Raw genomic sequence first — 27,539 nt, 5'->3', positions numbered from 1 at the left:
ATAGAGTGAGACTTTTATCTCAATTAAAAAAAAAAAAAAAAAAGAAAGAGAAAGAAAAAGAAAAAAAAAAAGGAAAAACACACCAAGAGTTTATACAAAAACCTTTTATTGACTGTATTTCTTCTCCCCATAACCTGGAACCCAGCCAGCATCTATGGCTTCCTGCTGTCTGATTCTTGAAAGTGGGGCCTTGGGAACATGTTTGGAGGCTATGGAAGGTGGGAATCTCCTCACCCACTGGCTATGCAGGTTGAAGGAAGCTTTCTTGCCTGGCTGAAGCTACAGCAGCTTCCCAGGGTAGCCCCTCAAGTCTAGAGCCCCACTGAATGGGTGTGAGGAAGAGATGATGCATCTTTCAGAGGCTTTGTCACTCACTGCTCCTATCCCACTCCAGACTGAGGCCCTAGAGCTGAACCAGTCTCTCCTGTGGAGATGGGGCCCAGCAGCGAGGGGAGGGGGTTAGAGGTGAGTGTGTGCAGCAGCTCTGGGTCCTCATCAACAAAAAGGAAACGCAAAGAGGTTGGCACCGCTGAAACTGAACTGAAATGGAACAGGAGAAGGAGGATATAGGAGAACAAAAGATGGGTTTGGGGTAGGGCCACCTATTAAGAGAGGACATGGCCCCTGTGGGAGCAGGTCCTTCCAGCCCCACAAACACCTGGGAGAGGAATACGGCGCCCTGGCCCTACTTAGACAAAGGACTGATGACACAGTCAACACTTTTGGACTGAGACTGCCAGGAAAGGGCACCCATCAGCCCAGAAAACGGCAGCCAGCCCTCATCTGCCAGACATAGGCTAGGCTGCCTCCCTGGCCACCAAAGCCCACTCTGGGAACTGTCACCTCTGCCTCTACCGTTCCTGCCCCACCACAAGCTCTGCATACCCCCTGCCCCGATGGAGCAGATGCTGCCAACCAGGCTGCAGCTGGTGGGGCAGAAACAAGGACCCTGAGCTCCAGGGCCCTGTCCCTGGGGTGAGGCCTCCCCATGGAGATGTTAGGCTCTTTCCCACAGTCCTGCTGCTTTGAGCCAGACATCCAGAACTCTCTTCGGAGGGCAGTCAGCCCACAGGTTCTCTGGAAGACGGGATCCTAGGGAAGCATGCTCGGTGATGAAGCAGAGCCTTGAAGGTATTGGTTCCTCTCTTTCCTGTCCCAGGTCCTGCTCTGCAGGCTCAGAAGTCCGAGTCTGCATCCATGAGTTCTGCGTCCATCAGGTTGGTGCGGGAGTGAATAGGCCCCAGGCCCTGTCGGCGGCCATGAGCCCATGCCATGGGGGCCGGTGCACTGGGCAGAAATGGATCCTGAGGGGGACTGGGCTCTGGGCAGAATGGGTTGGAGACCAGGGTCCACACTCCCTGTCGGCAAGAGTCCCCAGCTCCCCAGGCACCTGCAGCCACCAGGCATTTCTGCCGGGGCAGCTGAGGCAGTCGAGGAATGGTACTGGGGGCAGGGGCAGGGGGGTGAAGCTCAGGGGGCGGTGCCAGAGGGCACACCTCCTTCTTCTTCTTCCTCCTCTTCTTCTTCCAGCCCAGGCGCTTCTGCAGCTCTGGGGAGATCTCTGCCTCAACCAGCCACAGGTTGGCTTGTTCCTCTGGGGGCACTGACAGGAGGAGAGACAACACGAGCCTGGGGCCCTGGCTCTGTCCACGCCACCCCCGCTCCCCTGGGAGCACTTAACCTGTTAGTTCTGGGGCCCAGGTCTCTAGACTCTTAGAGCCTCAGCCCCACTCTTCAGATCCTCTGGGGCCTTTCCTTCCTCTTCCTCCTCCGACAGCCCCTGTACTCCAGTCCCAGAAGCCCCCAGCCTCTGTGCTCCCCCCACCTTCCTCCAGAAGCTTGAACTCTCATACCTGGAGTTGCCACAGGGGTGACAGAAATATCCTGGGGCAGTATGGCTCCTCTCCGAGCCACCATCTTGGTGACATGCTGGGCCCAGGCAGAGGAGACATCAGCTGAGGGCTCATTGAGGTCAAAGGCCAAGCCCGCTGTGGGAATGGAAGGAAGAAAAGGAGAAGGAATAATGACTTCCCGGTCCCTGGCAGTGCCTCCCATACTCAGTGCCATTCATCTTCCCACAGCCAGTCCCTCCTGCTCACCAGAGAAAGCTCACCCTGTAACCACGGTGATCTCTACCCCTTCAGAATCTGAAGAGAAGGGCCTCACGTCCCCAAAGGGCCTAACTGGAGGCCAGAAATCCAGTTCTTGGAACCCTGACTTACTCTTGCCCAGGGAGAGCAACTGGAGAATTTATGAGAAGGGAGAGGGAGGGGAGTCTTCTTGGAACCCAAGCACCGGCAAGCAGACTCAGGGGCAGAAACAGAGAGGGGAGAGCCCCCCAGAGGGTAGGAGGGGCCGGGGGAAGAATGGGTATGTGAGTGATGGAGGGAGCGCCTTGCTCCTCACAGTCGGTCTTCCAAATAATCTGTGTGCCCCCAGCAGGCTGGGAGAGACTAGCACATGGGCAGCGCGGGGCCAGGCGGCTCCAGTGGAGGAGGGGTGAGGCTCACCCACGGGCCCATCGTGGGACACAGTGTGCATGCTGAAGGACAGCTCCTGGCCTGGGTTCTGCAGGAGCTCGTGCCGCTTGGAGAAGGCCTTGGCAATCATCTTGCTCTTCTTGATCCGCTTTGGCTCATCGTCACTCTGCCCAGTCAACCTGAGAGCAGAAGGGATAAGGAAGGAGCATGAAGAAGCTGCCACTTCCCATCAAATCTTGGGAAGGGCCAGCGATGCCATTCTTTCCAGAGAAGGAGGCTCCCAAGGGCCTCAAGTCCTTCAAGGACTCAGGAGTAGAGGCCTTCTCTGCAAAGAAGTGGGGCCAGAATGCAGAGCTCCTGTGTGCCCAGCCCTCCAATCACTCCGCTCTTAAAAGATGATGGCAGCTGGCTCTGCCCTTGGCCCAGGCCCAGGCCCAGGCCCAGGCATCAGGCCACCCAAGGACAGAAGGTGCCACCAGGGGGCAGCGGTGAACCACTGACCAAGGCTGTGCTAGAGGCCGGACCCGACAAAACCTAAAGATGGGGTCCCAAGGCTGAGGGTGAGGCGGGCAGGGCAGGAGGGGCTGGCTGCCATGCCCACCTGCACCAGGTACGCCTCCAGATGAGCAGCGTGGCCTTGGTCCAGACCCAGGTGCTCATGGCGATGCCAGTTCCAAACATGGCAAACAGGTTGATCTTCTCCACCAGAAGGCTCGGGCGATTCTTGATCTCACAGTCAGGGATGGGCTGCTTGGTGGGCAGCCCGATGGTCACATTGGCCTGACATCTACAGTGAGGCAACGTAGACAGGTGAGGCTTTCCTTTCTTTTCCTCTCTCTTTTTTTGAGATAGGATCTTGCTCTGTCACCCAGGCTAGAGTGCGGTGGCGTGATCACAGCCCACTGCAGCTTCCAACTCCTGGGCTCAGGCAATCTCCTGCTTCAGCCTCCCAAGTAGCTGGGACTACAGGTGGGGTTTTCTGAGTCTACTGGGTAGACTCAGACAATCAATCCAAAAACTTTAGAAAGGGCTAAGCTCCACAGCACTGATCTCAACCCTGGGTGCTCATTAGAATCAACTGGGGAGCTTTTAATAGCTACTGATGCCTGGGACCCACCCCAGACAATTAAATTGAATCTCTGGGACAGAGACTCAGGCATCACTGTGGTTTAAAGCATCCCAGACTGGAAGCCGGAACCTTTACGGAAGAGCCTGAAGCAGTCAGGGCTTGGACTAGCATCCATTTTAGCGACTGTCCTTGTAACAGTGGGCACTGCGCTTCTCTCAGCAGTAGCAATGTCTTACTCTCTCCAATCCATCCTCATTATGACACAAAAAAGCACAGGCAAAAACTAGCCAACATTAGCAGGTCATTAACCTATCACAGAGAGGTAACTAGTCCTGTGCCAGGATCTACAGCAGGCTCTGCAGGAGAGCACGCAGAATTAGAGGGCAACTTAGTGTCAGTCAGAGAAGACGAAGCTGAACTGGCTGCTTAACAGTCACACATGCACCAGCTGGGCAACCAAGGGGGTGGAGAGGGAAGGGCAGAGGTGAGAAGGGATGCGAAGGTTGTTTGCCACGTTTGAGAAACTACGGAGACTGATGCCTTATGCACCCAGACACCATCCATTGAATCTGCTGTCTGCAGCAGGGACCTGGCAAATCCCTGCTGCCCGGTGGGTGGAGGTGGGTGTCCTTATGGCCTTGGCTCCAGCTCCCAGCACTGCCGCCTCCATGCCCCTCACTCACAGCACATAGTCCCGGAAGCTGCGCTCCCACTCAGCCTGGTTGAAGAAGTCGTAGAAGTGGCAGCTGAAGGTAATGAGCACAAAGCCAAAGGCCAGGAAGCCAAAAATGCCTGTGGAGGACAGGGGCAGGACAGGACGTTACCAAGCCCAGTCCCGCAGCAGCAGTGGGGAGGAGAGAGTCTGCCCCACTGGGCCTCAAAGTTCACTCAGCTGGGGCTGGGGTGAACTCATGCTGGGCTCAGTCCAAGAACTGCTTTCTCTAAAATAAAATAAGAAGGGCACTTGAAGCAACTGTGGGAAGGATCACGTGGGACGTAGTGGGCAGGAGGAACCAGTCCCGGCATGAACTTGACTGAATTCTTCCCCCCGAGTAGACCCCCTTCTTTTGAGCTGCCACTACCACTACCACCTACACACACCCCTTGTCCTTGTCCCCATGGCTAACTTGTCCCACTGACTTACTGCATCCTGCCGGTCGCATAGCCCCAGGAGGGTGCAGTGTTGGGCTGGCCAGGACCTCAGACCGAAGTCCCCCGGGGCCACTCACCCAGGCGCAGCATGGTCTCGTTGATCTTGCTGGCAGCCTTCTCACTCAGCAGCCCGGGGTGGTTGCTCTTGATGGAGAACAGAGTCATGACTCCTGAACAGAAGGGGGACCTCAGACATTAGCAGGGGTGAGGCTGCCCTGCTGGGAAGGATGGGTGAGTGGGAGGAGGGTCCTAAGGCTCTGGAGTCCCAAGTCTGATTACCCCTGTGCTAATTGAAAGCCTGGGGAGCTAGAGACACTGGAGAAATGGTGAGAAGACCAGGGCAGAGCCTAGACAGACACTTGAGAAGAGGGAGCCTCGGTCGTGGCCCAGCTGCCCCTGAAGAAGGGGGCAGATCAAAGCTGTTCTGATGGGAAAGACATAAAACAGACTCAAGAACAGCGCTATCCAATATAATTTTTTTTTGAGACGGAACCCTGTAGCCCAGGCTGGAGTGCAATGCCGTGATCTCGGCTCATTGTAAACTCCGCCTCCCAGGTTCAAGCAATTCTCCCGCCTCAGCCTCCCAAGCAGCTGGGATCACAGGCACCTACCATCACACCGGCTAATTTTTGTATTTTTGTAAAGATGGGGTTTCACCATGTTGGCCAGGATGGTCTTGAACTCCTGAACTCAGGTGATCTGCCCACCTCGGCCTCCCAAAGTGCTGGGATTACAGGTGTGAGCCACCATGCCGGCCTTCCCATAGAAATATGTGAGCCACATACATATGGCAAATTTTCTAGTGGCCACTTAAAAAAAGTTAAAAGAAACAAGCAAAACTAATATCAATATATTTTACAAACCTAATATATTCAAAATAAAATCATTTCAACATGTAATCCATGTAACAAATTATTAATGAGATATTTTACATTTTTTTCCCACTAAGTTTTTTTTTAATACAGTGTGTGTTTCACATTTTACAACACATCTCAATTTGGACTTGTTTCTTTTTGTTGTTGTCTTGTTTTCTTTGAGACAGGGTCTCACTCTGTCACCCAGGCTGGAGTGCAGTGGCAAGATCACGGCTCACTGCAGCCTCAACCTCCTGGGCTCAAGCAAGCCTCCCACCTCAGCCTCTCACATAGCTAGGACCACAGGCATGTGCCACCCTGCCCAGGCAACTTTTGTATTTTTTGTAGAGATGGGGTCTCACTATGTTGTTCAGGCTGGTCTCGAACTCCGAGCTCAAGTGATCCGTCCGTCTCAGCCTCCCAAAGTACTAGGATTACAGGAGTGAGCCGCCGCACCCAGGCTGGACTAGTACAACACATGTGGCTAGTGATTACCATACTAGGACAGCATGATAACGAAGCACAAATCAGAGGGCCAGATACTATGCCAAAAAGAGGGGAAAGAGGTGACTGAACAGAAGGCTGGCAGTTCAGGGTGAGGAAACTGAGGTTTACAAAGAAAACCCAACAACAATGAGCTAAATAGATGCTGAGGCTTACTATGGGATGGCAGCATGAGACAGGAAAGTTAGGGACCACTAATTCCATGCATGCTGTGAGAACTGTGTGTGCCGGGGGCAGAAAGAAGATGAAAACCAAGCTCCAGAAGATTGACAGTACATATCGAATTAATGTGCACACAGATAACCAAACGACCCAGGTTGGTCCAAGTGGGCAGAGTAGGTTACTCAGGGTGTTCATCACACAAGTGCACCGGCCAGGAGCTGACTGGGGCTGGATCCTGACCCAACTCCACCTAACAAGCTGTGAGGCTGGGCACTGTGGCTCATGCCTGTAATCCCCGCACTTTGGGAGGCTGAGGTGGTGGATCACTTTAGGTCAGGAGTTCAAGACCAGCCTGGCTAACATGGTGAAACCCCGTCTGTACTAAAAATACAAAAATTAGCCAGACGTGGTGGTGCGTGCCTGTAATTTTAGCTATGCGGGAGGCTGAGGCAGGAGAATCACTTGAACCCAGGAGGCGAAGGTTGCAGTGAGCCAAGATTGTGCCACTGCACTCCAGCCTGGGCAACAGAGCCAGACTCTGTCTCAAAAACAAAAACAAACAAAAAAACAAGCTGTGAGCCCTGGGCCAAGGCCCTGGAGAGAGGGATGGATTTTTCTGGCCAGTACAAAGGTGCTGTCCCGCAGCAAGTGCTCACGGTGTTTCGTCTGCCTAGAGGGTCACCTTCTACTCTGTGTGAAGGCCCTATAGGAGCTAGCTGGGGTGTCAGCATGGGGGCAGCCGTGCTGGCAGCTCCCAGTACTGGCAGCAAGTGCCCAGTACATTTTGTTGCCCAACTGGTCCTGGCCTGGTCTTCACTCACCTCGGATGAGGAAGTAGCCTCCCACGATGAGCACCAGGCCGATTGGGGCCAGCACGAAGCCCGCACGGTATCGGTAGTTCTTGTAGCCCACAAAACAAATGCCACTCACAGAGTCCCCATCCACCTGCGGCAGGAAGGGGTGGGATAGAAGGTGGGTTACTGGCCCCCTCCCTCAAACTCACCCCATCCAGGTCTCCCGTTCCTACCAGTCACTATACCTGCGCCACAGCAAGGATTGCCACAGTGAGGACAAAGGGGAGTGACCAGGTGAGCAGGTGGAAGTAGGAGGTCTTGCCCGAGAGAGGCTGGTAGGTGGTGCCCAGGGCTTTGAAGGAAGTGTGCCAGGCATAGGTGAGGACCACAAACCAAACCACACCAGCCATCAGGGCGTAGTACACGATGACAAAGATGATGACGCAGGACAGAGTCTCATTGGAGCTGTGCAGAGAGGTAAGGTGTCACTTGAGGCGGTCACTCTGTACTCCCTCTACCTGGTCTCCCCACCCTGTGCCCAGACCCTCGGCTGCTGAGGTCTGGAGGTTCCCAGAAGTCAGGGCTTGGAGACAGGACCCAGGTCAGATCTGAGGAGGCTCTAGGAGCCGCCCCTTTGAGCAGATACAAACCATGAAGGTCCTTATTCTGAAACTAAGATCCTAACACTGGAGATCTTGCATGCAGTATGCAGTAGGGCAGAGCCAGATCCTGCCCTGGATCTCGGTTTTACACGCACCTGCTCCCTTTGGGGTAAATGCACACTTCAGCCTTCCTCCCTGTACCTTCACCTCTGGGTCCCCAAGACACCTACGTGGGCTCCCCAAGCCTCATGGTGCCATCTGCACGGCAGACGATCTCTCGGCGGGCACCATCCATGAACTGGGCCAGCCAGCCAATGCTGCCCACAAAGAAGCACGCATTGACGTAGAAGAGAATAACAGCAGGGTAGCGATTCGAGTTCCGCCAGTCAGCCACGAATGTGGCCTAGAAGAGAGAAGTGCGCCATTCTGTGAGGTTAGGGTTATTCTGCTGACACAGACACCCTTAACTGAGCCCCAGACCCTTCTGATCATGACCCTTCCCTGGGGACCCCCACCAAGACCTCTTTGCCCCCCTTCCCTCTGGCTCTCTTCCCACGTTCCAGGCTGAGGGCACCCCGGGCCTGCCCTCCCGCGGCTGACCAGGGTGAAGAGCGTGCAGAGGCCCGTGACGGCCCCGAAGGCCGCGATGTAGCTGTGCATGTCCTGGTGCTCAGCCTCTGTGAAGAGCGGGTTCTGGCACTGGATGCCGCAGCCCTCCACGTCCTCGTACCAGCTCTTGGGGTTGTCTGTCCGAACCAAGGGCACTTCGCACTGGCCTGAACTGTTGAACTTGATGTTCTGCACCTCATTCTGGCACCAGGGATGGGAAAAGACGGTGTCAAGGCAGCTCAGGGGCAAGCCTCTTGTTTAGGGAAAGGTATCTAGGTAGCATGGCAGGGTGGCTGGAGATATACTTCCGGGACCTGAATCCCAGGGCTGGCTTGGCAAATTATTTGGCCTCTCCGTACCTCAGTTTCCCCACTTCTTTCTTTCTTTTTTTCTTTCTTTCCTTCTTTCTTTTTTTAGACAGTCTCACTCTGTCGCCCAGGCTGGAGTGCAGTGGCGTGATCTCAGCTCACTGCAACCTATGCCTCCCGGGCAATTCTCCTGCCTCAGCCTCCCGAGTAGCTGGGACTACAGGCGCCCACCACCACACCCGGCTAATTTTTGTGTTTTTAGTAGAGACGGGGTTTCACCAGGTTGGCCAGGCTGGTCTTGAACTCCTGACCTCATGATCCACCCACCTCAGCCTCCCAAAGTGCTGGGATTACAGGCGTGAGCCACTGCGCCCGGCCAGTTTCCCCATTTCTAAGATGGTAGTACTTACCTTATGGTATGGTTTAAGGGTTAAATGAATAAACATGTATTATATATATAGAAAGAGAGAGACAGAGTCTGGCTCTGTCGCCCAGGCTGCAGTGCAATGGCACAATCTTGGCTCACTGCAACCTCCACCTACCGGGTTCAAGCAATTCTCCTGCCTCAGCCTCCCAAGTAGCTGAGAATACAGGTGCCCACCACCATGTCTGGCCAATTTTTTGTATTTTTAGTAGAGACGGAGTTTCACCATGTTGGTCAGGCTGGTCTTGAACTTCTGACCTAATCAAGTGATCCACCCGCCTCGGCCTTCCAAAGTGGTGGGATAACACGCATGAGCCACTGTGTCTGGCCAGCCTATTTATTTATTTATTTATTTTGAGACAGAGTCTCACTCTGTAGCCCAGGCTGGAGTTCAGTGGCACGATCTCAGCTCACTGCAACTTCCACCTCCCAGGTTCAAGCGATTCTCGTGTCTCAGCCTCCCAAGTAGCTGGGACTACAGGCGCACACCATGACATCAGGCTTATGTTTGTATTTTTAGTAGAGACAGGGTTTTGCCACGTTGGCCAGGCTGGTCTGGAACTCCTGACTTCAGGTGATCTGCCCACCTCGGCCTCCCAAAGTGCTGGGATTACAGGCATGAGCTTATTATAATGGCATTTGGCATATAGTAAACAGGACTAATTAGTATTATTACCATCATTATTACTGTTATTATTTTCATTGAAGACCTCTCCTGCACCACCCAGAACTAGCTCACGTCCCCTGTCTTGGTGGCTCTAGCTGTTTCACATGCTCGTGCCTTAACTCCCAACATACATGAGAAACTTCCTGATAGGCTCCTGTCATCCGTGATGCCCGTAACACCACAACACCCAACAGCCAGTGCTCAAAACATTTTGCTGAACATGTGATCATTGATAAATAAATAGAGAATCCCTAATAGACGGATCCAGCCAGTGAGCTGCAGTTTGAGTTTGTGTCCTGTTGACCCCATGGCTGTAGGCTCAGGGTCTCCAGGAGACAAAGTTCTGGGCTCCCCTGCTCCCCACTGGACCCTGCCCTATACCCGGTCCTGCCCAACCCAGAGAGCCTGGACCTTGTCTCACAGAGCACTCACCGTGCAGCCTTCAGGGAAGCGGTCAGGAGTGCAGCGCAGGAAGTCAGGCCAGCCCCGTTCCCTCTCCACGATGGCACAGGGGCCTCGGGTGGCCTGGCAGAGGGTGCGGCTGGGCAGCTCCACCCAGTCATTCTCACACTTGGGCATGTATACGGCACACAGCAGGGGCTGGATCACTGCCCAGCAGCGGGGGGCATTCCGGAGGCCTGGGGGTGGCAACAGCATTGCAGTGAAGGCCCCTCCTCACTCTGACCCACAGACACAGCTTCACCCGTCCTCCAGGCCTTTGCCACACTGCAGCCCATCACTGGTCAGACCTGGCAGGTACAGTGTTTCTCAACAGTGCATCTGGGCAGGACAGTTCTTTATACCGTAGGACTGTCCCATGCATTGCAGACACTAGACTCTGCCAACTCAATGCCAGTAGAACCCAGAAGTGATTGTGACAAACAAAAATGCCCCAGCCCTCTACTCTAGGGATGGTGACTAGAAGGGAGCCTGGAGAGGAACCTCTGGGCTGCTGGGAATGTTTTATTTCTTGATCTGGTACTGGTTACATGGGATGTTGGGAATATTCTATCTCCTGATCTGATACTGGTTACATGAGTGTATTCACCTTGTGGAAACCAAGCTCATGATCTGTGCGCTATTCTGTATGCTTACTATCATTTAAGTTTTAAGAAAATAACTGCCACTTCCAGATGCCCTGCTAGGGAGTGGTAATGCCTCTGGTAGAGCTCCCCGGGGTGGATTTACCTTTTCAGGGGTGCACCCAACTCTCATGGGGCCCATTTGCTAGAGCCAGGAGATGTTTCCCTTTGCCCAGACCCCAGAACCCTTGTTCCTCTTACCAAGCGGAGTGAGAGAGAAGAGATGGGGGCTTAAGAAGAGGTAGTCAGAGGAGCCAGGCACTCCAAAGCCAGAGGAGGAAGCAGGAAGTCAGATGGAGAGGAACAGAAGAGGCTCTGTCCAGTGTGGAGAGGGGAAAAATGTTGTCAGCAAGACAGAAACAGGCGGCAATCTCCCAGCACCCGTCCCCAGCCTAGTCCTCCGCCCTGCCCATCACAGAAGCCCTTCCTGAATCAACCCTGCTTCAGCAATATCTATTTCCCAAGCAAGAAGTTGCATTAGGAGAGAATATGAGGATGTGAGAGCCAACATGGGTGCCGGTCACATTTCCAGGCTGGGGGTGGTAGAGACAGGTAACCACTCTTTTCGGGGGAAGGCAACATAGTAGAGAGGTAAGGGGCATGTGCATGGCAACTGCCCAGCCTGGGTCCAAATCTTGGCTCCACTCTTTCCTGGCTGTATGATCTTGGGCAAAGTACTTTATCTTTAGCCTCAGTTGCCTCATCTGTAAAATGGGGATGATAGATTTACCTCATGGAACTGCTGTGAAAAGTGATATAATGCTTTAAATGCCCTTGGCACAGTACCTGTCATGTAGTAAGCGCTCAGGAAATGTTAACTCTTATGATTATTTGTCTGAGGCCTCTGACTGCTCCCAGCCTTCAGAGTATATTCCAGGGTGCAGAGCAAGTTCCTGCCAGTTAAGAAGCAATGTCCTCAGGCAACAGTTCCCACTTGACTCAATTCAGTCACCAGTTGGCCAGGCGCAGTGGCTCACACCTGTAATCCCAGCACTTTGGGAGGCAAAGGCAGGCAGATCACCTGAGGCTAGGAGTTCAAGACCAGCCTGGCCAACAAGGTGAAACCCCGTCTCTACTAAAAATACAAAAATTAGCCGGTCGTGGTGGTACATGCCTGTAATCCCAGCTACTCGGGAGGCTGAGGCAAGATAATTGCTTGAACCTAGGAGGTGGAGGTTGCGGTGGGCTGAGATGGCGCCACTGCACTCCAGCCTGGGCAAAAGAATGAGACTCTGCCTCAAAAACAAAAAAACAAAAAACAAAAAACCCAAAAACAGTCACCAGAAATTCTGAGCACATGGGTACTTGCAGAAAACAGAGCAGTGGGTGCCAGGGATTGGGGTGAGGGCAGGATTTGCCTACAAAATAGTAGCATGAGAGAATATATGGGGGTTAAAGGACGATTCTCTATCTTGAATTGAATGTGGTGGCTGGTTACATAAGTCTATGCGTTTGTCTAAACTTAGAACTGTACAACAAAGAAAAAGTCAATTTTACTGGATGTTTACTTTTATTGCACAATATATTTAAAATGGGGGGACCTCTCTGGAGTAAAATGCTTTAGAGAAACATCAGGCAGTTAATAAAAAGGTTGTGTCGGCTGGGCATGGTGGCTCAAACCTGTAATCCCAGAACTTGGGAGGCTGAGGCGGGTGGATCACAAGGTCAGGAGTCCGAGACCAGCCTGGCCAACATGGTGAAACCCTGTCTCTACTAAAAGTACAAAAATTAGCTGGATGTGGTGGCACGTGCCTGTAATCCCAGCTACTCAGGAGGCTGAGGCAGGAGAATCACTTGAACCCAGGAGGCAGAGGTTGCAGTGAGCGGAGATAGCACCACTGCACTCCAGCCTAGGCGACAGAGCAAGGCCCTGTCTCGAAAAATAAAAAAAAATAAGGTTGTGTCAGCCAGGTGCGGTAGCTCATGCCTGTAATCCCACCACTTTGAGAGGCTGAGGCAGGCAGATCACTTGAGGTCGGGAGTTTGAGACCAGCCTGGCCAACATGGTGAAACCCTGTCTCTACTAAAAAATATAAAAATTAACCAGGCGTGGTGGTCCACGCCTGTAGTCCCAGCTACTTGGGAGGCTGAGGCAGAAGAATTGCTTGAACACAGGAGGTGGAGGTTGCAGTGAGTCAAGATCACGACAGTGTACTCCAGCCTGGGTGATACAGCAAGACTCATTAAAACAAACAAACAACAACAACAACAAAAAACTGTAATTTTTCTCAATCTTTTTATATCTGTGGTAACAATCAGGTTTTAAAAATGTGTAATTTGTTTTCCTTTTTTTCCCTCATTGTGAATATTGTTTCATACCTTAAAAATAAAACTCCCCAGGAAAAAGAGAGATTATTAAATAAATCTTAAAGGACAACTGAGAAATTATCTGGGGAAAAAATAAGGTGGAGCTTTACCCCATTTCTTACATAAAAGTCCAGATGGATAAAAAAATAACTACATTGTTTTTCTAAAAATTAAAGTTTTAGAAGAAAAGATGGGAAATGATTTTTTTTTTTTTGAGATGGAGTCTCGCTCTGTTGCCCAGGCTGGAGTGCAGTGATGTGATCTCGGCTCACTGTAAGCTCCGCCTCCTGGGTTCACGCCATTCTCCTGCCTCAGCCTCCCGAGTAGCTGGGATTACAGGCGCCCGCCACCACGCCCAGCTAATTTTTTTTTTTGTATTTTTAGTAGAGACGGGGGTTCACCGTGTTAGCCAGGATGGTCTCGATCTTCTGACCTCGTGATCCACCCGCCTCGGCCTCCCAAAGTGCTGGGATTACAGGCATGAGCCACCACACCTGGCCAGGAAATGATTTTTCAAACCTAGGAGTGGAGAAGGCCTTCTGAAATGACACAAAGCCTACACATTGTGAAATAAAAGATTTAAACAAAAGACTTCAGAAAAATCGATACAAAAATCATAAGAAAAGACACTGAAAAAATGTATTTTCAATACTTATCACAAGAGCTAATTTCCTTATATGCACAAAGCTCCTCCAAATCAGTAAAAATTGCATAATTCTATAGACACACAGGTGAAAGACAAATAACAGATCACATTTTCAAATGTTTTGATCTTTATCACTAAGTGATAAAAAGTATAAAAGTTTAAAAAAAGAATATTTCGTTGTAGTTTATTCCACATTTGTATTATTAAGACTGAGGTCGAACATCTCTTTATGTTTTTTTTTATTTTTTTATTTTTTGAGACAGGGTCTCACACTGTTGCCCAGGCTGGAGCTCAGTGGCATAATCACGGCTCACTGCAGCATTCAGCTCCCCAGGCTCAGTTAATCCTCCCACCTCAACCTCCTGAGTAGCAAAGACTACAGGCTCACACCACCACACCTGGCGAATTTTTGTATTTTTCTGTAGAGACAAGGTTTCACCATGTTGCTCAGGCTGGTCTTGAACTCCTGGACTCAAGGCCATTTAATGGCCTTTAAAACATAGAGAAGGCTGAGCATGGTGGTGGCTCACGCCTGTAATCCCAACAGTTTGGGAGGCCAAGGCGGGTGGACCACCTGAGGTCAGGAGTTCTACACAAGCCTGGCCAACATGGTGAAAACCCGTCTCTACTAAAAAACTACAAACATTAGCTAGGTGTGGTGGTGGGCGCCTGTAATCCCAGCTTCTTGGGAGGCTGAGGCAGGAGAATTGCTTGAATCCAGGAGGCGGACGTTGCAGTGAGCCGAGATCGCCATTGCACTCCAGTCTGGGTGACAGAACAAAACTCTATCTCAAAAAAAAAAAAAAAAAAAAAACAAAAGAAAAGAAAATACCGTACTATAAAGAGTGTGGGGAGAAACTGGCACTTTTATATTTGTTGGTAGGAATAAAAATTAGTAAACACTTGCGGAGATCACTTTGGCATTATCTACCAAAATTTTATACTAGTACTTCTACTTCACATGTTCACAAAGATAATATAGATTATTCATTGAAGCACTGTTTTGTAATAGCAAAAAAGTAGAAACAGCTTGAATCCATATCCATCAATAGGAGACCAACCAAGTAAAATAACGTACACCATTATAATAGAACACTATTCAGGGTTGAGATATAGTCACATGTTGCTTAACAATGAGGATATCTTCTGTGAAATGTGTCATCAGGCAATGTCATCTTTGTGTGAACATCAGAGTGTACTTACACAAACCTGGATGGTATAGCCTACTGCACACCTAGGTGATACAGTATAACCTATGGCTTCCAGGCTGCAAACCTGTACAGCATGTTGCTATACTGAATACTGCAGGCAACTGTAACACAACGGTGAGTATCAGTGTATCTAAACATATCTAAACATTGAAAGGCTACAGTAAAAATGTGGTATTATAATCTTAAGGGAACACCATCACATGTGGTCCATTGTTAACCAAAATCTCCTTCTGGGGTGCATGACAGGATGTGCATTGAAATGGAATGATGTCCAATGTTGTCATGTTACATGGACTCAGTTGAGTGGAGAGCAGTCTATAGAGCATGGTACTGGTTGGGCGGTAGAGGAGAGACTGAGAGCACATCTACATCTGGACAGATGTTGGATATTTCCAAAAGGACACAAAAACCAGTGTTGGTGGTTACTTCTGCAGAGGAAAAATGGGTAGCTAGATGCAGAAGTAGGACTTAACTTGTTCCTTTTGAATTCTGTGCCATGTACATGTATAACCTATTTTTTAAAAGTAATTAAGCTTAAGGCTGGACATGGTGGCTCACGCCTATAATCCTAGCATTTTGGGAGGCCCAAGGTGGGTGGATCACTTAAGTTCAGGAGTTCGAGACCAACCTGGGCAATATGGCCAAACCCCATCTCTACAAAAAAACAAAAATGAAAACAAAAAAAAACTTGAGTTTAAAAACAAAATAAAGAAATACACAAATTACTAGGATGGGGAAGCTTTCCAAAGAGAAAAGAAGGATATGAAACTGAACAGAGAAAGAGAGGGGATATCAGCTTTATCTGTATTATTTTACTTCTTTTATTTTAATAAAACATGAAACAAAAAGAGAAACAGGAATATAGGTGTTACCGCGCCCGGCTGATCTAGACTTTTAAAAAGACTTTTTATTTGTGTGATTCTGATGACTAGTCAAGTTGAGTACCACTGTTATAAGGCTGGTTTAATATTAGAAAATTCAATCAATGCAATTTACTACATTAACAGGCTAAAGGAGAAAAAAATCATATGATCATCTCAATGGATGCAAAAAAAAGTTGATAAAATTCAGCCAGGCGCAGTGGCTCACACCTGTAATCCTGGCACTTTGGGAGGCTGAGGCGGGCGGATCACGAGGTCAGGAAATTGACCTGGCTAACACGGTGAAACCCCGTCTCTACTAAAAATACAAAAAATTAGCCGGGCGTGGTGGCATGCGCCTGTAGTCCCAGATACTTGGGAGGCTGAGGCAGGAGAATCACTTGAACCCAGGAGGCAGAGGTTCCAGTGAGCTGAGATCGCATCACTGCACTCCAGCCTCGGTGACAGAGTGACACTTCGTCTCCAAAAAAAAAAGTTGATAAAATTCAACATCCATCTATGATCAAAAGAATAATTGGCAAATTCGAAATAAGAGAAAACGTTCTTAATCTGACAAAATGTAATTAACTATAAAAAACCTGAACCAAACATCAAATTTAATGAAGGGTAGAAAAGCTTTCTTTTTAGAATCCAGAAAAGTCAAGAATTAAGATGTTTTGTCTATTTAACAATGCACTGGAAGCCTTCAGTAAAGCAATAAGGATAAATAAAAGGTATAAGACTTGGAAAGAAAGAAACAAAACTCATTATTCACAAATTATATGACTATGTGTATAGAATAAATTTAGCAAGTTTACTGAATTCACAATCAATTTTATTTCTATATATCAGCAACAAAGTGAAATAAATGTTAAAGGCATCAATTTTATTTCTTTTTTTTTTTTTTTTTTGAGACAGTGTCTCACTGTATTGCCCAGGCTGGAGTGCAGTGGCGCAATCTGGGCTCATTGCAAGCTCCGCCTCCCAGGTTCACGCCATTCTCCTGCCTCAGCCTCCTGAGTAGCTGGGACTACAGGCACCCGCCACCATGCCCGGCTAACTTTTTGTATTTTTAGTAGAGATGGGGTTTCACCATGTTAGCCAGGATGGTCTCAATCTCCTGACCTCGTGATCCCCCCGCCTTGGCCTCCCAAAGTGCTGGGATTGCAGGCGTGAGCCACCGTGCCCAGCCAGTTTTATTTCTATATGTCAGCAACAAACAAAGTGAAATAAATGTTAAAGGCATCATTTACAACAGCATCAAAAATATCAAGTACCTAGGAATGTCTAACAAATAATAAGTATTTAAATCTGTGCAGAATATTGAGAAAATGAAAGATCTAAATAGAAATATATAAATGTTCAATGTTTGGAAGACTCAGTATTGTAAAGATGTCTCTTTTTTTTCCCAAGTTAATCTATATAGTCAATGCAATCCCAATAAAAAATCACCATGTATTTTTATATTAAAACACAAAGGAGCATTTTGGGAAGCCAAGGCAGGAGGATCGCTTGAGCCCAGGAGTTCAAGACCAGCCGGGACAATAGGGTCAAACCCTGTCTCTATTAAAACACACACATACACACACACACACACACACGATCAAGAATAGCTCAGACTCTCTACTAGATAGTGATATTCTGTAAGTAACATTCTTACCCTATGGTTCACAAAGGATTCTTGGAAAAATTCAGAGGTCCATGAATTTCAATGGGAAAAAAATTACACCTAACTAAAATTTGGCCCTTCCTCCAATTATGAATGTAAGCAACACATCACAGTACATAACTTTTTTTTGTTTTTTTTTTTCTTTTTCTTTTTTTTTGAGAGGGAGTCTCGCTCTGTCACCCAGGCTGGAGTGCAGTGGCACAATCTTGGCTCACTGCAAGCTCCACCTCCTGGGTTCACGCCATTCTCCTGCCTCAGCCTCCCGAGTAGCTGTGACTATAGGCGCCCGCCACCGCGCCCGGCTAATTTTTTGTATTTTTAGTAGAGACGGGGTTTCACTGTGTTAGCCAGGATGGTCTCGATCTCCTGACCTCGTGATCTGCCCGCCTTGGCCTCCCAAAGTGCTGGGATTACAGGTGTGAGCCACCACGCCTGGCCCACAGTACATAATGTTAATAGTACCTGTGGCTTTGTCACAAGTGGAAACCAGATATTTTTGTTGCAGATATCTCGAAATAATGTCAATGCTTATAATCACTTTGATATTATAGCAGTTATTACACCTGCACCAGATCTTATTTATTGTATAAATAAATAAGCCCACATACTTGCATTTTTATATTTGATAACTATTATGTCAATATAATTGATTTCCTTTGTAATCCTATAAACTCATATCTAGCATGTATAAAGAACTCCTACAAATCTTACAAAAAGGACAGACAGCCCCTATAGAAAAACATGTCAAAGATTTGAACAGACACTTCCCAAAAGCAGAAACCCTAATGGCCAGTAAGCATTTAAAAAGGCATTTAACTTTACTAGTAATCAGGCAAGTGCAAATTAAAACCACAAATATATGCCACAATATAGCCACTAGATTGGCAAAAATGTAAAAGGCTGATAATACCAAAGGTTGGGAATCATGTGAACCAATGTTGACTTTCTACTAGCTAGTGGGAGTATAAGTTGGTACAACCACTTTGAAAAATGGTTTGGCAAAAGCCTAAAGTATGCATGCCTTATTATCTAGCAATTCTACTTCTTCAGCATATACCTGAAGAAACTTGTGCCAGTTGTACCAGGATATACATAAAAGACTACTCACAGCAATGTTATTTGCAGTGGGCAAAAACTTGAGATGACAATAAAATGGGTAAACAATTGGGGGTATACTCATATAATGGAATATTATTCAGCAATGAAGAAATAAGCTGTAGTATGAGGCGGGTGGCTCACCTGAAGTCAGGAGTTTGAGGCCAGCCTGACCAACATGGCAAAACCCTGTCTCTACTAAAAAATACAAAAATTAGCCAGGCACGGTGGTGTGCACCTATGGTCCCAGGAAGCGGAGGCAGGAGAATCGTTTGAACCCAGGAGGTAGAGGTTGTAGTGAGCCGAGATCGCGCCACTGCACTCTAGCCTAGGTGACAGAGTGAGACTGTCTCAAAAAAACAAAAACAAACAAATAAACAAGCAAAAAAGAAATAAGCTGCAATAACATGGATGAATCTTACATAATGATATAAAGTAAAAGAAGCAAGAAATAATATGCACAGCATATTATTTTGTACAAATTCCATTTGAACAGAGTTCAAAAACATGCAAAGCTGAAATATACTGCTTATGGATTCCAAAACTAGGAGGTAAAACCATAGAGAAAAAAAGGACGTGATTACTGAAAACCTCTTGAGCAAGGGGAGGGGGATGTGACTAGACAAGACACAGAGGGAGCTTCAGGGGTCTGACCGTGTTCTAGTTATTGACCCAGATGTCACTTTATAATTATTTGTTATTCAGTACCTTTGTGTTTTATGCAGTTTTCTGCATACATGTTATATTTCACAATTAAAAAGTTAAAGATCTGAAGCAAAATTGAAGACTTGGGCTGGCACAGAACACATGCCTGTAGTGCCAGCTATTCCAGGCACCATAAGCACCATGCGCACAATGAGTGAGCCTCTGAATAGCCACTGCACTCCAGCCTGGGCAACACAGCAAGATCCCATTTCTCAAATAATCAATTAAAGATAATTTTTTTTAAAAAAAGACTTAGGTCCATGTATGTTTTTCTGTATTTTATATTTTCCCTATACATATGTGTGTGTGTATACATACACACATATCTATATATATGTATGTGTTTTTGAGACAGGGTCTTGCTCTGTTGCCCAGTCTGGAGGGCAGTGGTGTGATGATGGCTCACTGCAGCCTCAACCTCTTGGGTTCAAGTGATCCTTTTGCCTCAGCCTCCAGTGTAGCTGGGACCACAGGTGTGTGCCAACATGCCCGGCTAATTTTTTTTTTAGAGATGGGGTCTCACTTTGTTGCCCAGGCTGGTCTCGAACTCCTGGCTTCAAGAAATGCTCCTGCCTCAACCTCCCAAAGTGCTAAGATTACAGGTGTGAGCCACTGCACCCAGCCTATACATACATATCTTTTTTTTTTTTTTGAGATGGAGTCTCGCTCTGTCGCCCAGGCTGGAGTGCAGTGGCGCGATCTCGGCTTACTGCAAGCTCTGCCTCCCGGGTTCCCACCATTCTCCTGCCTCAGCCTCCCAAGCAGCTGGGACTACAGGCACCCGCCACCATGCCCAACTAATTTTTTTGTATTTTTAGTAGAGACGGGGTTTCACCGTGTTAGCCAGGATGGTCTCGATCTCCTGACCTCGTGATCTGCCCGCCTCGGCCTCCCAAAGTGCTGGGATTGCAGGCGTGAGCCACCGCACCCGGCCATATATATCTTTTTAACTGACTCTGATTACCAGCCAAGTTTGGGAACAGCTCTAAGGAAATTCTTCCTGATCCATCCCTGAAAATAACCCACCATCACCAAAAACATTCCTCCTCTCAGCCCTCAATTCAATGTGTGAGAGGCAAACAAGAAATTCCTCCCAGCCTTTGTCTCTCTCCTACTTACCTGCAAGTGGGCAAGGTGACAGGGCCACACACTTATGTACCACACAGAGCACAGCAGTGGTTAAGGAGGCTACGTGCTGGCTCTCAGGGACCTATCGCCACTGCCAGCTGCAGGCCTCTCTGCTTTTTTGCCCCACTTACTAAACCAGGTTTGGCCTAAGGTGGACCACGGCCTGGACATTATGTTTGTCTGGTCAGCTTGGAATGCCCGGGAGGAGGCATTTCCAGCTGTAAAGGGGAGAGATGCTAAGTGACTGAAGAAGCCTCAGGCCAGAGAGATGAAAGACAGAGGAAAGACCTGAGGTCTATAGAGACCTAGAAATTGGACCAACCTGAGCTATAAACTTCCTCAGTCAATGGCATCCTTCCAAAGCCTCAGTAGTCAGGGCCAAGGAAGCACACAGTGGCCACCTCTCTCCAGCAATTCCTATTTCCAGATCTGCTGAGAATCTCCACATAGATGTCCAATGAGCATCTCTAATTCACGCGGCCAAAATCAAAGCCACACCTCCTGCCTAAACTTCTTCCTCCTCTAGCATTCTCTATCTTAGTGAAAGGGAATGGCACCACCTTCCGTCCAAGCCTGAAACCCGAGGCCTCCTGCTCACTGAGGCTCCACATCTAACTCATCAGTGCCCTATGAGCACTACCTCTGAAAGTTAGTGGGATCTGCCCACTCCCTCTGTCCTGCTACCCAGTCCCAACCGCCATCGTCTCTTACTTGGGCTACTTCAACATACCCTGGTCAAGAAGCCAGGCTCCAGGCTTTCCCTGCTCCTATGGCTTCTTCACACCATACCCAAAGAGATCCAGCTAAAATGCAAAGACAATTACATCTCTCCCTTGCTTAAAATCTTTCAATGGCTCCTTATCATCCCCTGGATAACATCCAAACTTAATATGAGGTATAAATCCCTTTATTTTCTAATTCTTTAGGTCTTATCTCTCACAATTCCACCCCTCACATGCTTTGATCCAGTTCTACTGCAACTCTTATACTTTCTTTCAAAGCACCAAGCCCTCCTACCTCTACACCTTTGTACATGCTATTTCCTCTTCCTATCCCTTCAAACCTCAACTCTCCCTCGGCCAGGCAATTCCTGCTTATGTGTCAAGTTATGGGTTAAATGCCAGTTCTTCTGGGATGTTCCTTGCGTCCTTTATGCTTTTTCAGTACCCTAAAATGCCACAGTACCTTTCACAGGTATTTCCAAAGCCTGTTGAATTATCTGTCTTCCTTTTTTTTTTTTTTAGAGGCAAGGTCTCAGGCTGGTCTTAAACTCCTGGTATTGAGCAATCTTCCCGCCTCAGCCTCCCAAAGTGCTGAGATCACAGGTGTGAGCACCATGCCCAGCCTGTCTTCTTCTTGATGACAGAGGATCATATCTGTATTCTTCATCCTTACATGCTCAGCATGTGACATACAGCAAACATTCAATACATAACTGAATGCATGAATAGAAGCATGGCTGTGTACTCAGTACTCACAGGCTTTGAAAAAAAGTGAAGACCCAGTTCCTACATTCAAGAGTTTACCGATGAAGACAACCTAGATCACCTTCATCCTTCACCCACAAAAACACCCCTAAGAGCCAGGTAACACTGACCCTGTCTAATGCAAAATCAAGATCATTAACTCGGAATACGATAAATCACTTGCCAGAGGCTACCAGCTGACCTGGCTGTGATTCTCACACGAGGCTCGGGTTCACTCTACCTACTCATTACCCAGCTCAAGCCAACACCTGCTTCTGCCCTACTTGCAAGTCCCAAGCAGAAAGAGTGCAACCAGAACACATATGGAAACAGGAATGAGCTGAGGGATGGTGGTTGGTGGCAGAGAAGAACTCATAGTGAACTAATGGAACTAAAGGTGCTGGGCTCAGTGCTGGCATCTCTGTAGGACCCTGCCCTGCCAAAAGGCACAGATAGTGAGATTTCAACCTGCACAACCTGCAGATGGTACTAATTCATACATGTTCCAGCTTAAACTACTTCTGTCTGCTCAGCAGCTGCTCTCAAGAGTATGGGCTGGAAAGCGGTTCATACCCTTCCTCCTTGATCTGATGGTAACTACACAGAGGCAACATCAAACATGCATTTAACTTGGGAAAATTAAACCATGGGTCCTTGCACAATCAATAAAGAGAGGGACAGAAAGATTATCCTCTGACAGCATGAGCAACTCAGAACTGGGTGAGATTCTAGTGCTGAGAGATTTGGACTTTCCACACAGCTGGCTCCTAAACTCAAGTCTCATTTTGGGTGATGCTCAAAGCAATCTTGCTTAATTTCACTTTAGTGTTCTTTTTATTATTATTATTATTATTATTATTTCAGTCTTTTGCATGAATGTAACTTTAAAATTACAATTATTTTATCTTCTATGTATACCCATTCTTATATATGAGTATACATGTAACACATGTATGCAAACATCGTAAAAGAAGTGTATATGCAAAACCACATCCACCTTACACTATGGTAATCTGCAGAGTTTTCAAAGCCACTGTTGTTTACACACGATTTCTGTCTAATGTGCTGTGCTGACTTTAGAACCTGATCCCCAAAAAGGATGCAGCTCTTCCTCATGGGTACCATGGATACCATCCTCCAAGTTCCTCCTCCAGCATCTGAACCAAGCCAGGAACCTCATGGCCTTGTCCAACTTCTGACAAAGGCCGAGAACTTGTCAATGACAGGCGGCCTACATACACTCCCTACATTAGGGTCCTCACCAGCCCCCTGGGCAGAGCTAAGAGATGGGGTACCCCAGCCCTGTCAAAAGAGGGAGGCTCCCAGTTCTGCTCCTGGCTCCTGGTTTTCTTTTCTTTTTCCAAGGACAGTTTTAGAATCATACTGGCTAGAAGCGAGGGCTGATAAGGCCAACTCCCTTCCTCAGCACCCTCCAGGCCTCATCTAGAAAAGTGACAGGTGGGGGAGAGTATACTCCACGCTGCTAAGGAAGGACATTTGGGTTCAGTGTGCAGTTTTTCAGACTCTGCCACTCCAGTGAGGGAGCTTTGGGACTTCAAACCACCATGGAAGTGTCCACAGGCTCTCAACACACCAGACTTAAGGGTCCTTCCACAGCCCTGACCAGCCTCGGTAACCAAATTTCCAAAGAAAACACAAATAACTGTTAGAAAGGTCTTATTCCTTCATAACCTCCTGCATGCGTCAGAGGGCCGGTTTTTCAGATGCACAAACTGAATGAAATCTCCCGTGAAAGCCAGACAAGATCACAGTTCTCTAGGCTTCCTTCCTGTCTACCAAATCAAGATTTCCAGAACTTTCTGGTTACCTTTTAATAATTCATCACTATGGAGGTTTCTTTTCCTTCAAAACTTCACTCGATCATGTCCCCCTACCCTTCCCTCCAAATGCCTAAACCTCTTCCACCGTCATCCCTCCCCTTTTCCTCTCCAACTCCAATTTCCCCAGGGTCTTGAACACCTCCTTGAATCCCCCGGCACCCTGCTTCCAGAGTAGGTGGAGCATCTCCTCTTCTTACAAAATGTCTTTTCCCGTGGCTTAGAGCCACCTCCTCACGGGCCCCTCATCCCCGCCATCCTTTGCTCACCCACCAGCTCAGGCCCTTTGTGACCCGCTTCGTCAACTTCCTTGCCCTCCTTTTCCCATGACCGAGGGTCCCATCCTGCACGTAACCTGCCCCCAAAGTTTCGGGCTCTGTCCCTCCAACTCTCCCGGGTGCTGTCCCCGCCCTCTCCGAAACTCAGGCCTGAGCCTGTTCTTTCCAAGGGTGCCCCCATCTTACCGCAGCACCTCCCGCCCCCCAGACCCGGCTCCGCCGCACTTACCCGACCAGAGCACGAGCTTGCCGTGCGCTTCCTCCTGGGAGTCCGAGTCTCCGGCCAGCAGTGTGGAGGTGGCCCCGTAGGGCAGCACCGAGCCCAGGCACACGTTGTAGCGCAGCGGCTCGCAGGGGGCAGCCCGGCCGCAGTGGCTCAGCGGCGGCGGAGGGCCGGTCACCGCCGCGCTCCTCCTCGCGCTCCCGCCCGCGCTCCGAGGCCCAGGCCCGGTCGCGTTCCCGCTCGAGGCCGACCCCCGGCCCGGGCCCCCCAGCAGCAACAGCAGCAGCCCCAGGAGCGGGAGCTCCGGCCCCCGCGCTGGGCGGGCAGCGGCCATGGCCAACCCCGCCAACTCAGCAAAAGCCCCGGCGCCCCCGCCTGCTCCTCGGAGCCCCCCGGCCACACGCACGACCCCGGCGGCCGCGGAGGCGGCTCAGGCGACCTGTGCGCCCAGAGAATCCGGGCCCGGGCCCCCCCGGACGCTCCGCGCGCCCCGGCCCCTCGGCGCCCAACTTCGCAAACTTTGGAACCCGGGGCCCATGTTGGGCTGCGGAGGCCCGGACCGGGATGCACGACTCCCCAAGCCCTAGCCTCGCAATCCAAGTTGTCTTCAGCCCTAGGAGCCCCCTGGGCCCCCAATCCCCAGCCCCATTCCCTCTCCCACCATTAAAGCCAACTCCCCGCCCCGCGAGGGAGGCCAGACGCGGGCCGGGGGTGCGAGTGCAGCTCCGGCTCCGCCCCCGCGCCAGCCCGCGGCCCAGCAGCCACCTTCGCCCCAGCGCGCCGCAGCCCCCCGAACTCTCCCCGCCGACGACCCGGCTCCTTTGTTGCTCTAGCTCGCTGGGCTCTCTGGAATGCACGGGCCTCGCGGAGCCAAGCCCGGCCCCCCGGCGCCGAGGCTGGGGGAGGGACTGGACGAAGGAGCGGAGAGGTGGGGAGGGGAGGCGAGAGAGGAAGAGCGCGAGCGTCAGCGTCCCTGGCGCCTGGAGGGGCCCGGGCTAGGGGGATCTGGTGACCCCGCCTGCCGCCGCCCCGCGCCCGGGGGAAAGAGATGAGTGGAAATCGTGGGCCGGACCTGCAAGGAGAGACTCGGCGGGCACCTTGCTTGGTCTGAGGTGGTCTGCAGGAAGCGGACTTTTCTCCTGGCTTAGGATGGGAAAGACAGGGGATGCCTGAAGTCAACGGGGACTTCTATTCCATCTCTGCCCCGTTCTCCGGGCCCGCCAGTTTTTCCTGCTTTGGTTAGATTTTCCAACATATCCCGGGGCCCCATGGAGAAGAACCTGGGTTTGGGGTTTGCGCTTCTCCAAATCCTTCCAGCTCGGGACCTTTGAGAGAGACGACCTCAGAGTCACTCACGGCAGCTGCTCTGGCTGCTGTTACCTGCGGGAACAGGTGTCTGGGAAATAAACTTGCCAACATCAAGCCTTTACTGCTACAAATATGTGAAGTCTGAACTGTGGTTCCCAGGGACTGGCCTTGGTTATGTGAGAAGGAAGCCAGTCCTTCTTTGATGGCCCTGCTGCTCATCTGCTCTGGGAGGTTTCTGCTGCTCCTCTTCCCCACTCTGCTCATTTTGCCTTTCCTCACTCCTTTGAGCATCACGCTTTTGGTCACCACACTTAATTTCCCACTTCAGCAGTTTACACCTGCACAACCAAGTATAACCCAGCATAACCACAAGGCTCCGAACAGGAGAGTAGACTTGCACTGAGCAACTTTTTCCTTGTTGCTGATCGGGCCGCACACCAGGGTGGGTTTTCCTTTCTTACCCCTGGAAGACTTGCTCATGGCCTAGCGGTAGTGGACTAGTTCTGTTACTTTGGACAGTTTAAGTGCATATTAGCTATTGCACTTCAACTAAATCAATTGGAGAGAGAGAGAGAATTTAATTCAATTTAGCAAGTCTTTCTGAAATTCCAGCATGTACATAGCACAGAGACATCCTGGAGGAACCTGTAGACTTCCATTTTCCTGTGGATACATGGCTTGCTCTCAGGAAACATAGCATGACAGAACAGCAACGTTCCCTCCTTCAGGTCAGGGACCTTATCTCATTCTCTTAGTGTTCACAAAACATCTAGTTCACTTGAGCATACATAGTAATCACTTGATAAATAAGCTGCCAAAATGAGAGGTACCGTGAGTATGCTATAGGAATAGGGGACAGAGGTCAGTGTGGATAGAAGTGGAGGAGGTGGGTTTTGAATCCAGGACTAAAGTGTGAGTAGGAGGAGTTAGAATAAGGACATAGATAAGTAGGGAAACTGATTGGTAAGAAGCCTCAAATAACACACAGAATTAAGGGTCAATTCTCTTGATAGTAAGGAAATCTCAAAGTTTTGACTAGGGGAATGATATTAATCTTTACTGGTTAATATTAGGTGATATGGTTTGGATCTGCATCCCCACCCAATCTCATGTTGAATTGTAATCCTCAGTGTTGGAGGTGAGGCCTGGTGGGAGGTAACTGGATCACGGAGGCAGTTTCTCATGAATGGTTTAGCACCATCCTCCTGGTGCTGCTCTCACAATAATGAGTGAGTTCTCACGAGGATTGTTTGAAGGGTTTGGCACCTCCCCACTTCTTCCTCCTGCTCCTGCCATGTAAGATGTCTCGCTCCCCCTTTGCCTTCCACCATGATTAGAAGTTTCCTGAGGCCTCTCCAGAAGCAGAAGCTGCTATGATTCCTGTATAGCCTGCTGAACTGTGACCCAATTAAACTTCTTTTCTTTATAAATTACCCAGTCTCAGGTTTTTTTTTTTTTTTTCAGACGGAGTCACGCTCTGTCGCCCAGGCTGGAGCACAGTGGTTTGATCTCAGAGCACAGCAGTGTGATCTCGGCTCACCTCAACCTCCACCTCCCAGGTTCAAATGATTATCCTGCCTCAGCCTCCTGAGTAGCTGGGATTACAGGCACATGCCACCACGCCAGGCTAATTTTTGTATTTTTAGTAGAGACGAGGTTTCACCATGTTGCCCCGGCTGGTCTCAAATTCCTGACCTCAAGTGATCCACCCACCTCAGCCTTCCAAAGTGCTGTGATTACAGGTGTGAGCCACTGCACCTGACCAGTCTCAGGTATTTCTTTATAGCAATGCGAGAACAGACTAATACATAAGGCAACATGAGGATGGCATGAAGTGCAAGAGGCTGGAGACAAGGGACCATTTTAAGGAAAGTCTCTGGTGACTTATGGAAGAAGTGAAACTAGACTATGTCATCAGGGCATAATATTCCTACTGGAAAAATAATTTGAAATGTTATGACCTACTTCAGTTATTTCTTTCTGTGACATAATAAAATGGCTGTTATAACATGTCCAAGTCCAAGCTGTAGAGAAAGCTGCCTTGGAGCCTGATAGCACACCCGATGCTTTGCTTTGTGAACTATCTGCACTTATTTTC

At 49.3% G+C, this 27,539-nt stretch overlaps 1 protein-coding gene across 3 annotated transcripts; it reads right to left on the bottom strand.

The window, feature by feature from the left end:
• Window positions 1-89: 89 nt before the first annotated feature.
• SMO (smoothened, frizzled class receptor) lies at window positions 90-24,986 on the bottom strand. 3 transcript variants are annotated; one of them, XR_010158991.1, is made up of 12 exons: window positions 24,140-24,593; window positions 10,058-10,263; window positions 8,218-8,427; window positions 7,848-8,020; window positions 7,261-7,480; window positions 7,043-7,166; window positions 4,779-4,871; window positions 4,233-4,341; window positions 3,082-3,267; window positions 2,114-2,659; window positions 1,854-1,988; window positions 90-1,603 (listed from the first exon to the last, which is right to left on the bottom strand). XR_010158991.1 is itself a non-coding variant. In XM_016945374.4 (12 exons), the coding sequence occupies exons 1-12, from the start codon at window positions 24,465-24,467 to the stop codon at window positions 1,176-1,178; spliced, it is 2,361 nt and encodes a 786-aa protein (XP_016800863.3). In that variant the 5' UTR covers window positions 24,468-24,986; the 3' UTR covers window positions 90-1,175. The 3 variants fall into 3 exon arrangements, 2 of the variants coding, with proteins under 2 accessions (XP_016800863.3, XP_024213808.2); XM_016945374.4 differs by having other exon boundaries at window positions 2,511-2,659; window positions 24,140-24,986; XM_024358040.3 differs by lacking the exon at window positions 24,140-24,593 and adding an exon at window positions 10,909-11,022 and having other exon boundaries at window positions 2,511-2,659.
• Between the last annotated feature and the right edge of the window lie 2,553 nt (window positions 24,987-27,539).

The sequence above is a fragment of the Pan troglodytes genome, chromosome 6, assembly GCF_028858775.2.
Source record: "Pan troglodytes isolate AG18354 chromosome 6, NHGRI_mPanTro3-v2.0_pri, whole genome shotgun sequence".
Classification (NCBI taxonomy): Eukaryota; Metazoa; Chordata; class Mammalia; order Primates; family Hominidae; genus Pan; species Pan troglodytes.
This window is presented reverse-complemented; position numbering and strand designations above follow the sequence as displayed.